Source organism: Malania oleifera, chromosome 2, assembly GCF_029873635.1.
Source record: "Malania oleifera isolate guangnan ecotype guangnan chromosome 2, ASM2987363v1, whole genome shotgun sequence".
Taxonomy (NCBI): Eukaryota; Viridiplantae; Streptophyta; class Magnoliopsida; order Santalales; family Ximeniaceae; genus Malania; species Malania oleifera.
Window position 1 is genome coordinate 103,626,928 of NC_080418.1, and position 14,542 is coordinate 103,641,469.

General features: G+C 37.4%; 1 protein-coding gene across 1 annotated transcript; it reads left to right on the forward strand.

Moving 5' to 3' along the window:
* The first annotated feature begins 6,639 nt into the window (after positions 1 to 6,639).
* On the forward strand, positions 6,640 to 7,819 carry LOC131149070 (uncharacterized). The gene is made up of 2 exons (XM_058099136.1): positions 6,640 to 6,983; positions 7,249 to 7,819. The coding sequence occupies exons 1-2, from the start codon at positions 6,831 to 6,833 to the stop codon at positions 7,744 to 7,746; spliced, it is 651 nt and encodes a 216-aa protein (XP_057955119.1). The 5' UTR covers positions 6,640 to 6,830; the 3' UTR covers positions 7,747 to 7,819.
* Positions 7,820 to 14,542: the final 6,723 nt, after the last annotated feature.

A 14,542-nucleotide genomic window follows, 5' to 3' on the forward strand; every position in this document is an offset into this window, starting at 1 on the left:
CAGGATACCTGATTACTTCCCCAATTCTAACTCAAAGCGGGCGTACCCCTTTTTGGTGCGTGACAATCCCAAGCCATGTGACCTTACCAGCCACAGTTGTAGTAATTACCCCCAAACGGCTGGCATTCACCGCTATGCCATCTTTGGCACCTGATACAACGATCACTCAATTGATTCTCTTGAGAACTCTGACCTTCAGTATTCTGACGGTAACCCGAGCCCTTGTTTTTCTTCTTCCATAATCCTTAGCGAGATCTAGACTGAGAACCAGAAGGTACTGGCCTCTTCTTCAATTCTTGATCCACCTCATCGTCCTAGATGCCGGTCTCGATCATAGTGGCCTTATCCACTAAAACCAAAAATTCACGGATCTGCAGCATTCCCACTAACCTGTGGATGTCTTTCCTTAATTCCTTCTCAACCCTATGAGTCTTCTCGTACTCGTTCGAGATCAAACACAGCGCGAAACGAGATAGCTCTATATACCGAGCAGCATACGCCTGCACTATCATATATCCCTGTGTTAGAATAGAAAACTCATCTGCCTTAGCATCGTGTGTGGAGGCTGGGAAGTATCTTTCAAAGAACACTTCCTTGAAATGGCTCCATGTCATCTCTATAGGATCGGCTCTCTACTTCTCCAACAGACTCACCGCAGTCCACCATCACCTTGCCTCCCTAGATAATTGAAAGGTAGCGTAGAGGACTCTCTGCTTATCTGTGCAGTGTAGGACCTCTAGAATCCTCTCGGTCTTCTCAACCCAGTCCTCCGCTATCATTGGATCAGGTCCTCCTAAGAACATCGGAGGGTGCATGCGTGTGAATCTCTCGATGGTACACCCTGCAGCAGTAGGAAAGCGTTCGCATCTCCTAACACTCTGCCCGATCTCTCGCATAACCTGCCTCATCAACCCTCAAGGCACAGAAGGAGACTCATTGCTCGCAATCTCCTTGGAGCCACTGTCCAAGTTGTTGTCCTTGGGATCCATTCTAAAAATATTTTAGGAATCTATTAGAACTCCTACGTCACATACAGTTAACGCAATCATTTACAACTAATTATGTTAACTACCATCTCACGAGTCCAGGTATGTCCTATCACACCAACACGAAAATCATCAATGGTTTGCTGTGATTTTACTGAAATCGTCATTCTAGGAAAAACACAGAGCACCGCCATTGAGTCCCTATCTAGCAACAAAACAACCCTCAACCTACTATACCCATTTCCTACCTCCTATACTCTGGTATGTACACATAGCTATGCCTAAACAAGTCTACAATACCTAACAACCTGGTTAGCTTTGATACCAAGATGTCACGCCCCGAACCCGACAATGGGATCCAAGGTGTGATATAGTAGCCTAACATGTCCCTATATCATACAAAATACCAATGATACAATAATGAATGAGGGTCCGACCCTAGGGGGTTCCCATACACCCTACACACATTCACATACATGACATATACACAACGAAAAATGTTCTTTCTATATATACATGGTACCATACCAGAGTCTACGCAACAAAAGTCTAAACTCCATAATACAAAACATAAACCCGAGTGCCAGCCTAAACCCAAAACAACAACCCGATATAGTCCTAGTACTTACACAAGTACTTCACACAATACACCGACCACTACGCTCCCAACACAAGGACGCTAGTTCCGGTCGAAGGACCTGAAAAACATGTACATACGATAGGGGTGAGACACCTCTCATTAAGGAAGAATTAGGTTTTATCGGTGTGTGGTAATTAAGTGTTATCATGACATAAAACATACACAGTTCAATATAATTCCAGTATTTTCACAAAACAGTTCCAGTATAGTGTTCATCACACACACACACACATGATCAAGTAACCCAATGTCATCACACCCTTCGGCTCGAAGCCGGCTCGCATTACATGGCATCCCTGACACATGGTGTAGCCCTAGGCTCCTGTGGCATCGTACCGGTACATTTGGTGAATCCACACCCTTCGATGATCAACCAGAAAGGTGGTATTGCACGCACTCAGATATAGAGCTGGACACTCTTGCCAGCCACTGGCAGGTGATATTTCACACCCTCGGATAAAGAGTTTGACACTCTTTCACAACCTGGAACAACTTGGAACCCCGTTCCTTTATCTCATTTCAGAAAATCACAACTCATGCATGTTCATATAACAAGTCATTCCACACTCATTTGGTAATCTCAACAATTATAATTTTCAAAATATAGTTTAAAACAAGTCAAGGCATGGCCATCTTCATAATACAATATATATATATCACAGTATATCCATGGCTTTCCAACAAAACCAGAGATGCAACCCAATGTCTCCTTTTTTCCAAAATTGTAACATGAAAAACCCATAATTTTGCCTGTTAGATATTCCCAAATAAGTAATCAAAATACACACAAGACTGTGAACCACAGTTCTACCGAATCCAATTTAAAAAATAACTGATATAAATAGAATCCCCTTACCTTTCTCAAAAATCCAAACCCGAACTCTACGACTCCTAAACAGTGAACCGAGTTCCCAAAACCTATAAATCACAGTAAAAAACATACTTACAGTTTCATTCTCTACTGAACTACCAAAATAACTGATATAAAAAATAACTGATATAAATAGAATCCCCTTACCTTTCCCAAAAATCCAAACTCGAACTCTACGACTCCTAAACAGCGAACCGAGTTCCCAAAACCTATAAATCACAGTAAAAAACATACTTACAATTTCATTCTCTACTGAACTACCAAAACAGAAATGAAAACCAAGTCCTACCTCAATTTTGGGTCAAATACTGAAAACACTCGAAACGAAGATTCGTTCCACAAATCTAGAAGAAAATCCTTCCCTAATCCTCGTAGTAATGTTGGATCGTCGATAATAGCAACGTACGGCGAAGAAATCTAGAGAGAGAGAGTGGAGTTTGAGTTCTTAGAAAGAGAGGATTTTGATAACTTAGCTTCAAAGCAATGGAAAAAGAAATTTATAGCACCTTTGACTTGGCCAACCTCGTCGACGAGGCAGCGTAGTCGTCGACAAGTCTTTGCATTTCATCGCTGAGCAATTGAAGGGCCTTCATTGACGAACACTGGCTTCGTCGACAAAGCTTGCTCAATTTACTGTTTTGCCCTTTCCTTATTTATTTATTCCAAATCTCATGAATCGGGTTCTTACATTTTTCATAATCAAAACAGGATCAGACTTATAGAGTCAATATAGATTACCTCTCTACCTGCGAGCCTGATCCGCTCGTCTAGCTGGATCACCTGAAAAATGTTAATTTACTCGGAAGAGACAATGCTTAATAAGAAAAAATATGTTATTACTAGTGTGTGGCAACTAAGTCTACATAAATAATTTACTGATAAATAACTGAACTAAAATATCATATAAATACTGTGCAAGTTACACCTACATGACTTAAAATACAATTGTATTATCTGAGTTTTCTATTTATCCATACTTATAAAAATATTATATATATATATATATATATGTATGTATATATGTTGTTCTTTTGTAAATCTGTATATATATAACTGAGAAATATTCTTGAAAATTTGTATGTCATGATTTAACCTCTCATGATAGGGTTGCGCAGCCCGTAGGCTGGACTTAACTCTGGTTGGCCTACCAGGATACTCACCTAAATACTCTATCAATCCTCAATCCAGCCATACTGCAATCCCTCCAAAGGCACGGTACTAGTATCTACCTCGTCAAACCGGCCTCCTCAACCCAGATGTCTAGGGAGCCTGCAATCCCTCCATAGGCACGGTTGACGAAATCTATACACTATTTGAGATATGTGGTTGCACTCTGATCTGAAATAACAACGGTACCATGCTCTACTGATTGAATTAGTCTGAAATAATTCATCAGGGATCTGATATTGTATAATACTAATATATATAATTATCTTACTATTTCATCATGATTCCAAAATAACCATAACATTATAAATCTAATTTGAAATACTATAATATCTGACTATAATATTTGACTGCAATAACTGTAATATCTGATTATAATAACTAACTGAATAATCTGTAATATCTGAGTGTTATGGTTTTGAAAATCATGGAATTCCGTAAATACTGTAAAATATCTACCTATAAAATATATTTGTCTATAAGATATACATCTATTTGTATAATATCTATCTATATATACATTGTAATTCATAATTCTGTAAAATACTGATAAGTCATGGTATTCTGAAAAACTGCATAAACTCTATACTGAACAAATATCTACTCAGGACACGCAATTAATAAAACACATGTTTTGAAATCCATAAAACTATATAATTAATATTCTATACCCTGTTAAACAAATACCATATTTTACTGATAAAATTTCTGAATTTCCTAGCATAACATATTACTCTTACCTTGGCTAACTAAACTCGTCTACCAATTCTAACTCACGCCGACAACGTTCATAATTCCATTTCCCTAAAAATATCACACACACACACACACACACACACACACATATATATATATATATATATATTTGCCTATCAAATAACGGAATTCCCAGAATAATCTCATACTCACATTTCCCAAATTATAAACTATTCATTATCTTACTTGAATTTTTGGGAACACCCACCAAAAACCTAGTCTGCCTGCCGTGTATATACCAACCCTGAATTGTATAAAATCTCAATTTCTCAATTTAACCTCAGAAATACATTCATATTTAAGCTTATACCTTCAATAAATTAACAATCAATCCAAAAATACCCAAATAACACCCTTACCTGATTTCCTGAACTATGCCTGCAGGGATCCAAAAATTATACCCGCGACGCTCACCCAAATTCTGAATTTAATAATCCTAATTTAATCAAATCAACCCTAAATAAAATATTATGTTAACATTTCCTAAGCCCTTAAATTCCTAATAAATATTTAAACTTCCAAATATAACCAATTTACTTAATTCCTAAAATCTCACTCTCACTTTGGAGTGGTGCCTAAGATACCCAAATTGAAATTATACTCTGACCATAATGACGATGATCGAGACTATGACTCCGTGGTGGTATCCGATCGTCGATTTAGTTAAAAATCTAAGGAGAAATTCAGTAAAAAGTGAGGGTTTACCTTTTCCCAAGAGTGGCACTTACGCCGCTCCCACGACAAATCCACTCAGGTAGAAATGTCAGTGGCAGAACTAGAAATCCAACGGTACCGTCCGTTTCCTAATTAGCCAAATATCCGCCAAAAAATTAGGAGGAAAGGGAGAAGAGAACGAGGAGTGAGAAAGACGAGAGTTGAGCGTAGAGAGCGTGAGCTCTCTATGAGTTTAGGAAAAGAAATTTCTTTCCTTCTTCAGGAAGTTTCAATCTTCCTTATACATATAATATATATATATATATATATATATATATCTTATCATTTTAATTATTTAATAAATTTAATTTAATAATAATTAATTAATTAATATAGTTTAATAATCCTTAATTAATTAATGACTTAATTAATAATTAACATTTAATATTATTATCAATATTATTATTATTTTAACATTTCCATGCGCACAATTTTTGGGATCATTACATAGTTCATATAAACACACGTAATTGTCGGCGCAAGTAACTATGAGCCATGCCCAAATAGAATTTTCATGTGACAGTAAAACCCAATTTGACACTTTAAAAAAAATTTAAGAAAATAAGAAAGAAAAATATAGGGAAATTTTTTTTCTTTCTCATATTTAGTTATTTAGGAAAGTGAAAAACATATATATAGTAAATAAAATTTTGATTATATGCATATATATATATATATATATGGTTTGCCTTAATTTTTAATTATATTATAGCTTACCGTGTAAAACACTCGTATTGTAGCACGTGGGATCATAACATTATAATAATTCAAATACACCATATTAATTCGAGCTAAACATTTTTGCTAAAAGCTTTAGCCTTAATATTAGACTATATTACAAACACAACCCTAATATTAATTTGGCTTTTAAAATTTAATGATTTTTATATTTACTAAAAACTAAAGTAACTGTCACAAACTTTAATTTCACAATAAAATATGATAGTACTCAAATATTAACTTTTAAAATTTAAAAATTTTACTTGTTACAAAAATATATTATAATAATTTGCATATACCTACCCCCACGGGGTTGCTCAGGTGGTATGATTTCGGACCCTTTACCAGATGATCGAGGGTTCGAAACCCACTGCTGCCTTTGGAGATACATGAGTTAACAAGACGCTCACTTCGTGACTCGGTGGTACAGCACCAAACCTGGATCATCGAAAATATATATATATATATATATATATATATATCATAGTAATGGGAACCAAATATTTCCATGAAAAGGTCTAAAGTTCCATTCACATTACAAATATCAACAATCATATCACCAACACAACCTTACTATTAATTCTATTTCTAAAATTTAATCAAAAACTTTAAGTTTGTATTAAAATATGACGGTGGTCAAATATATATATATTTTTAAAAGAAGTAAACAAATTAAAATAGCATGACCTATTTTTAAGAAGCCTAAGAATAAGGCAATATTGGCGCCACATGGCTGGGCCCCTGAGCAACGCGCAACATATGAGCGTGGAAAGGTCGGTCTCCGCACAAGCAGAGTTGCACCCCGCATGATTGTGAAAGCTTGTATATAACTTACATATGAAAGCATTAAATTCAATACTGCCATTGCTGAGAGCCGTGCCTACCCTCTTCCCCATTCTTCGGTGTCCTCCTCTGCTTGCCCTTTTCTCTCTGCACACTCCTCCCTCCTTTTGAGTAACTCTCACTTGCAGCAGTAATGGCGGCAGATGTAAGCTCTGTGTTGAGAATATTGCGGGGACACATGGAAGAGCCGGTGGAGAACGATTCTGGGAACGCCAATTCGCAGGTTCTGATCACGAGGGACTTGCTCGGAGATTGGTCCAGTAAGGATTTGGATCTCGATTTCAAGGTCAATTTTTCTGTCCTCTGTTTCATTAATACCTTTCCTTCTTCGCCATGTTCTCTTATATTTTCATCAATTAATCTTCCTTTTTAATTTATTTTTCTTTTTCTTTTTGCTTTTTAATTTGATGTTATCTTCTTCTTTATGTCCTCTGTTATATGGGTGTTATTTGTTTTTGCGGCTTTGCTCAATCCCCTGTTTCAATTTTCTCCGTTCCTCTATTTTTTTTTTGCTTTTTTTGGCCCCTTTTGCATATGCGAACGACGAACAGCGAGCCGATCATAGCAGGGAGACGAGAAAGCTTCAAGATTTGAACTTTCCGCCCTCGTATTCATCGTCGCCGTTGGGTGTCTCCGACGAAGGAAGCTTGGATTTGAGGCTCTTCCCGTTTCCATCGCGCCATTGCCAGAGCGTTTGCACCTTGGAGAAGGTGAAATCGGCTCTTGACAGAGCCGAAAGAGAAGGCGCCGGCCAGAAACGGTCATCATCCTCAGAGTCTCCGGCGAAAGCACCCCAATTGCAGCCATCATCGTCTTCGTATTCCTCAATTAAGGAAGAAGAAGATGATGTTGATGACGCCAATGATAATGATGATGATGATGAAGATGAGAAGAGGTCGTCGTCATCGTCGTTCGCAGCTGCGTGCCCTGGGTGCCTGCTATACGTTCTGACATGGGAGAGCAACCCAAGGTGCCCTCGATGCCAGTCCATTGTTCCTTCTCCCGGGGCGCTGAAGAAACCCAGAATTGATCTCAACGCACCCTTCTGATCTTCCTGAAATTTCATTTTCATTGTAATTAATCGTTTTTTTTTTATATATATAAAACAGAAATTTTCTTTTTTGATTTTTTCCTTTCGGATTTGAGAAATTGGTTGAAGTGTGGAACAATGAATATTGCAATTAATGCTGTCAAGTGTATGGCTGGAAAGCATTCAAGGGATGGGATCATTATCTAGAATTTAAAGATGAATTTTGGATTTTAAATTTTGAGTTTAATAAATTTTAAATAAAGTTGTATCAAGTTTAATCTAGAATTTACCCCAATTTATATTTAATATTTAGATATTTTGTTTGTCAAAGATATGGTTGAGAGCACCGAGTTGTTTCTTTTTAAAGGAGCCCCATTCACCTCATGATGCATATTTTAGAATATGGCAACAATTGGTCATTGAGGATGTAGCAATATCAACTGTCACTCAAAAGTTATTTTCTCATACTAACAAAATGATGATTTTTTTCCTCGATGGCAAAACGGGTCGAAATTTGATAAATTACCCGTGATCCGTCCTTTTAAAATAGATTTAGATTTATGCAAGTCAATACACTAATGAATGACCCGCTTGTTTATAAAAATAGGTCAATTCGGGTTCAAGTCCGGTCACCTGATGGTGACTCGTTTATTTGGCTCCTATTTCTACATATAAACTCATTAACCCACTAACCCTACCTTACTGCGATAAAACCCGAAATTTCTTGTGAGTCATTGATGCCTCTTGCTACTGCTATCTACTCCTTGTCTCCCGCACAGGCCCTAGCTCCACAGTCCTCCTGCTGATGCTATCCACTCCTCGTCTCTTCCACAGGCCCCAGCACGCAACACGCCGCACCCAGGCACCTGCACAGCCAGAGGCCACAACTCTGCAATCTCGTCGGAATTCCGACCCATTGATTTTGGCAGACAGCTGGAGCTCCCCATACCCACACCATCCCGCAATCTACCCATACCCATAATCCATAACCCATAACCCATGTCGTCATCAGAGCTCCTCGACCTCCTGGCCCCCGCCGAGTCCAGGACTCCTTACCCCCATTTTCCTCTTTTTGTGTGGTGTGTGTCTGTGTGGTGACTGGTACGTGGATGTTCATAGAATTGCAGGAGTGTGTTTTTTTTTTTAAATAGGTTATAAAATTTTTAAAATAAATAAATTATATTTTTAAACGGGTACTCGTGACCCGCCTGTTTATTAAATAAATGGGTTAGAATTTGCATGGTTGTGACATGTTTAACACCAACCCGTTTATGGCCCAACCCGTTTACGATCTATCCGGACTCGGCCTCTAAACCCGTTTTGCAACCCTACTTCCATGTTATATAATATAGTAAAAAAATAAAAACAGTGTGTTAATGATACTTTGGAGTGGATCTCTAGCACCTCCCAATAAAAGCAACTTGCATGTTTTTACTTGATTATATTTATGATTACATTTTTGTAGGGGTGTCCTATATTAATAGTCTTTGATGTTATCATTTATTGTAGCTCATAATGTTGTTACCTTTCCAATTTTCTTTTCTTCCATTTAATGTAGCACCGAATTCACAATTCTTTTTTTTTTTTTTTGTGTTTTTAATTTTGAATTTAAGTATAAAGTCAAGACCGACTATATTAATCGTACTAAAAATAAAATAATGAAACTAATTACAAAAATGGATAGCTAAAATTTTGAGGTCACATCACCCCATTAATTGAAAAAGACTTAGAGAAATCATGTAGTTTCCTTAAAAATTTTCAAAAGAGGCTAATAGAATATTTGAGAGTCATGCCCAATTTGTATGTCTGTGTAATTAACGAGTAAAAGCATAACTAGCTATGTGACGACCTACTTAATTTTTACATTTATTTTATATAATAAATAAAATCAATATCACAAATCCCAACTCAGTAGATCATAATCCACTTAGATCCGTGGGTACTAGGGATACATCAAAACACATATGGAAGCCTAAGCAATAGGAAACATGCAATTACAATATTATAAATTCAAAAACATCCATTACATTACTATAAATACTAGAGTCACTATATCCACTGTATTCCAATATATACATCCCAAAAATAAGATCTAGGGACACTTCCCACAAAATCCAGCTATCCCTACTAAAACTTACCCTTCAAAGAGGGCAGACAAATAGCACTAGATCAGTGGGCCTTTTCCCGCTCTCCTATCTGGGGCTCCTGAAAAGTTTATAAAATTTTGGGGTGAGACACCTCTCAGTAAGGGAAATAAACTAATACTAGTGTGTGGCAACATAAGTATTTCGTGTTACACATATATCGTATAAAAACATATCTAATCAACTGTTATGTCATATCTAGGAAAACATATATATATATATATATATCATTATAACATGACAGAACATACTGCATTTTCATAATCATATTTCATCTCATAAAATATAATACAAAAACATTCCTAATAGGTTAGCTGGCTATTGTCATGTATTACCCCCACATGACTTGGTTGTGTGACCCGAATGCGGGACTTGACAATGGTTGGCCGACCACTACAGACACAGATATCATGATCATGAAAACCATGGACACATAGCAACGGTACCGTGCAAGTGCTAGCTTAGACCAAACCAATCAGGTTCTGATATCATATAACATATACTAAAATTGTGATACATGGATATCTCATATCATTAATTATCAAATCAATCATATCATTTTCATATATACATTTATCATGAAAATCATTGGTCCGTACGCTGGTATTACACATTTTACCATAACTCGGCCCATACGCCGGCAAATCATATCATAGCACAGCCCGTACGCAGGCAAATCACATTCATAACTCGGCCCATACGCCGGAAAATCATATACATAGCTCAGCCCGTACGCTGGCAAAGCACATCCATAGCATGGCCCGTACGCCAGCAAAATATATCCATAACTTAGCCCGTACGCTGGCGAATCATACACATTGCACGTCACGTACGCCAGCAAAACATATAAAAATCTCAGCCCATATGCCTGTTTTCCATTATAAAAATCCGTATCATAATCACATTTCCAAAAAACAGTATTACATAACAATTTATACTCATGCCACACTAAACAGGTTTTTTATATATTCAACATACCATAATTTTCAACAGTGTTTTCTCAAATATAAATCATATATATAAACATATTTACTTTCATGAAATCAAATGCTATATATACATACATTTTTTTAAAAGAACTAACTTAGTTTATCCCCTTACCTGATTCTTGAAAAGCCCCTAAGAAAATATATCCTCACCCGCAGGGTTCCCCGTTCAACACCCTAAAAATGGAATTTCCCAAAACTAAAGTTCACTATTTCTACACGTATAACAATTCCTACAACTGTCAAATAACCAAATACTGAGTAGAAAGCCTTACCCTAGATTTGGGATGGTTTCCAACTCAACCCCACCGTCAATCCGCTCTAGCAGACTTGCAAAGAACTTTCCCAGGAGCATCGTGGTGGCTTTAGATCCTCAAACCGGTGGAGATCCAACCCGAAATCGAAGAAAGAAGGGGGAAGGACCGAAGGATGAGAGAGAGAGGGTTTCTACGCTAATTTTCCATCAAAAATATGAGTTTTTCACTATTTATAGGGCTATTTTCGTCGATGAGCCATGTCATCTCATTGACGAGTCCTTCAATAATTTCGTCGACGAAACCCACTCCTCGTCAATGAAATTCAAACTACCCTAGAACCCCTCTCGACATTTCCTCATCGACGAGACACGTCTCCTTGTCGACGAGTCCTGTAGAGATTTCGTTGACGAATCCTATCCTCGTTGACGATCTCCTGTTATACCCTCGTCGACGAGTCCCCTATATTCATCAACGAGGAGCTGAAAAATTTCTCGGGATTATCCTTTCCAAAATGCAACGTCGTCGAATGCATCCTTTTGTTTCCGGTTTCCATTTCTCTTTCTTTTTATTATTTAAATACCATTATTCTTCGAGTCGTTACAAGCTATGTGTAGTAACCAACCAAAAAAAAAAAAAAAGTTGTCAAAACCTACGCAAGTAAAGGCCACCTTTAATTATGGGTTTTAAAGACAAAAAACCAACAATTCCCATAAGTAACTTATTATAGTTGCACTCTTTTAGCGAGATGGGAAAAGAAGCCATAAAATTGTAAAATGATGATGTTTGATCTCAAACTTGTCAGACAAAAATATGCACTAGGGCTTTAAAATGAGCATTGGGCCTATTATTCTAGGTTTGGTTATGATGATATTATATATGAAGACATAACAAAGAGGATGAGGTTGTAAGCCAAGTAGGATCATCAAATTGGACTGTTAGCATATCTTCCTAAGTTGCCTTTGTATTTTCCTAAGTTCCCCTTGTAGTTTGCCTCCTTTAGCTATAAAAGGATGGCCCCTTGTACAATGTTAAATAATATAAAATCTAGAGTTTCTCCTTTTAAACATGGTATTAAAGCCTAGGGTTTTTTTCAACCTATTTTTCCTTTTCTTTTCCGCCGCCACTGCTTCAGCCCTCCGTCTTCTACCTGTTTCCGGCAACCACAACAGTAGCTCTTGGTGTTCCCTCAGCTTCTCGGTGCTACCGTTATTTTTCTTTTTTCTTTTTCTCTCGACAAGTCTATTCCTAACGTGTTATCGTCGTCGCTCTCCCATGCACGTCATCTTCTCCGGCATTTGTTGGTGCATCTCTGGTGCTCTTCATATCTAGCATCTTTCAGAAGGTTCTTGATTTTTCGGTGGCATTTTTCTAGCGTCATCTCTCTCTCTCTCCGTCAGACTGTCGTCTTCGCAGTGCTCAGGGGTTCTTGTTGCCGAATACCTCTCAGGGGTTGCTATCCTCATTGCTTCAGTTGTCTTTGCCAGATCTGCCACCGTTCCCGGTGGTCTCAACCCAGTGAGTGGGGTGCCAATTATTGAGAACGAGACAGGTTTTCATTTTTTTTGCAGTCATCTTCTCCAGCAAGAGCAGTAGTAGCCATCCCTCACTGAGACTGATCCGATTCGGATCAGTCCTATTTTCTTCTCTGTTTGTCTCTTCGGCAATAGTAGCAGCGGTTCCACTGCTGCAACATCTGGTGGTGCCTCAAGCCACAGCAACCCCACGAGAATAAAGCAGCAACCCCATGGGAACAGTGCAGTGCCCCCCCCCCCCTTTTTTTTTTACTGTGCTTCCACTTTTTAAATATTGTCCTTGCAATTTTTTTTTTTCTACATAACCACCAAGTGCAGGATAGTTAGCTCTGCGTGCAGCGTGTCGCCTCACCTCTCAGTCTCGTATTCGGCTCTCTTTGGCAACATTCTTTCTCTGAAAAAGCACCAATTTTTTGGCTTCGTATCTTTAAGACTTGTTGATTACGCGCCGAAACTGCGTAATTGGACGTTTAACCCGAGCTTTACGGTTTATATTTTTAATTAAATATCTAAAATTGTCCAATATTTTAATAAAATGCCAAAATCATCATTCTTGAACTTTATTGCACTATTTATGAAGTTTTGGTAATTTTTTGTCGCAGGAAAATTCCCGGGAATCAAAACCAACACCTGTTCGTATTTTATACATAACTTTTCCATCCGAGCTCCGATTGAGACGATTCAAATTTATAGAGAAATAGGAAAGGATTATCTACAACTTTTGTGTTTTGAGTTTTATGAGATACGGGCTCCAGAAGAGCAAAATTTGTAATGAACAGAGAATCAAAAAAATGAAAAAATATAGCAATTAGGGTTTCCTATTCGGGTCTAGGGCTTTCCCCCCTATCCTATTTAACCCTTCTCTTTCTCTTCCTGCATAGGCAGCCCCCATGGCTCCCCATTCTCCTCTTTTCCTTCTTCTTCTTCTTCTTCTTCTTCTTCTTCTTCTTCTTTAGTTTGTTTTTTTTGTTCTTTTCAATTCTGCTTCTCTCCCCTTGTCTCTCTTCCTTCCCTTTGTCTTTCCTCCCTCACTCTCCCCCTTTCCTCTGTTTCTCTTGGCCTCCTCTGCCCTCTTGCAGTACGACCAGCCTCCTCCACCATCTTCAGCAGTCCCCAAGCACAGCAGAACACTAGCCGACTCTATAGCAGGACCACCAAAGCGCAGCAGTAACTTCTCCAGCACAGCAGCAACTTCATGGCTCCGTGGATTTGTTTCTCTCTCTCTCTCTTTTCCTTTCTTTCTTTCTTTTATTTACTTTTCTTTGAATCTTGGAATATTGAAGAAAGTTTAGTTTTTTTTTAATGTTATTGGAGTTTTCTCTCTTTTTGTTTAAGTTGAGCAATGTTGAGTATTTCATTATTGTTAAATTAATCTCTTTATTTATCTAATTGATAGTTATTTTAATTTAACATTCTTAATTAAATTCACATATTTTTTTTTTGTCGAAATTCGATTTAGTTAGGGTCTATGATTAGTAAAGGTTGTGTTTTTATTGTGTTCCGTTATTGTTTACGTTTTTTTAAATTTCCGTTGAATTCATGTTTGCATTTAAATTGTGAGTCTTGATTTGATCTCTTAATTGTGCTAAAGGTTTGATTTTTAGTAGGTTCGGTTTTTTTTTTTAGTATGTGTCTAGTTTAGTTTCCATTGTGTGTTTTTAATTCCATGTTCTAGGTTACCATCTTTAATTAGTGCGTGTGTCGATGTTTCCTTAGGTAGATTAGAGTTTCCATTCTTGCATGTTTTAGTTCCATGTTTTAGGTTTCCAATTTTTATTAACGCTTGTCCCAATGTTTCTTTAAGTAGACGTAGGGTTTCTATTCTTGTTTTCTTTTATTTAGTGCATGTTAGTTTAGAATTTTAAATTACATGTCATTTAATTCATCAAAAGTAAA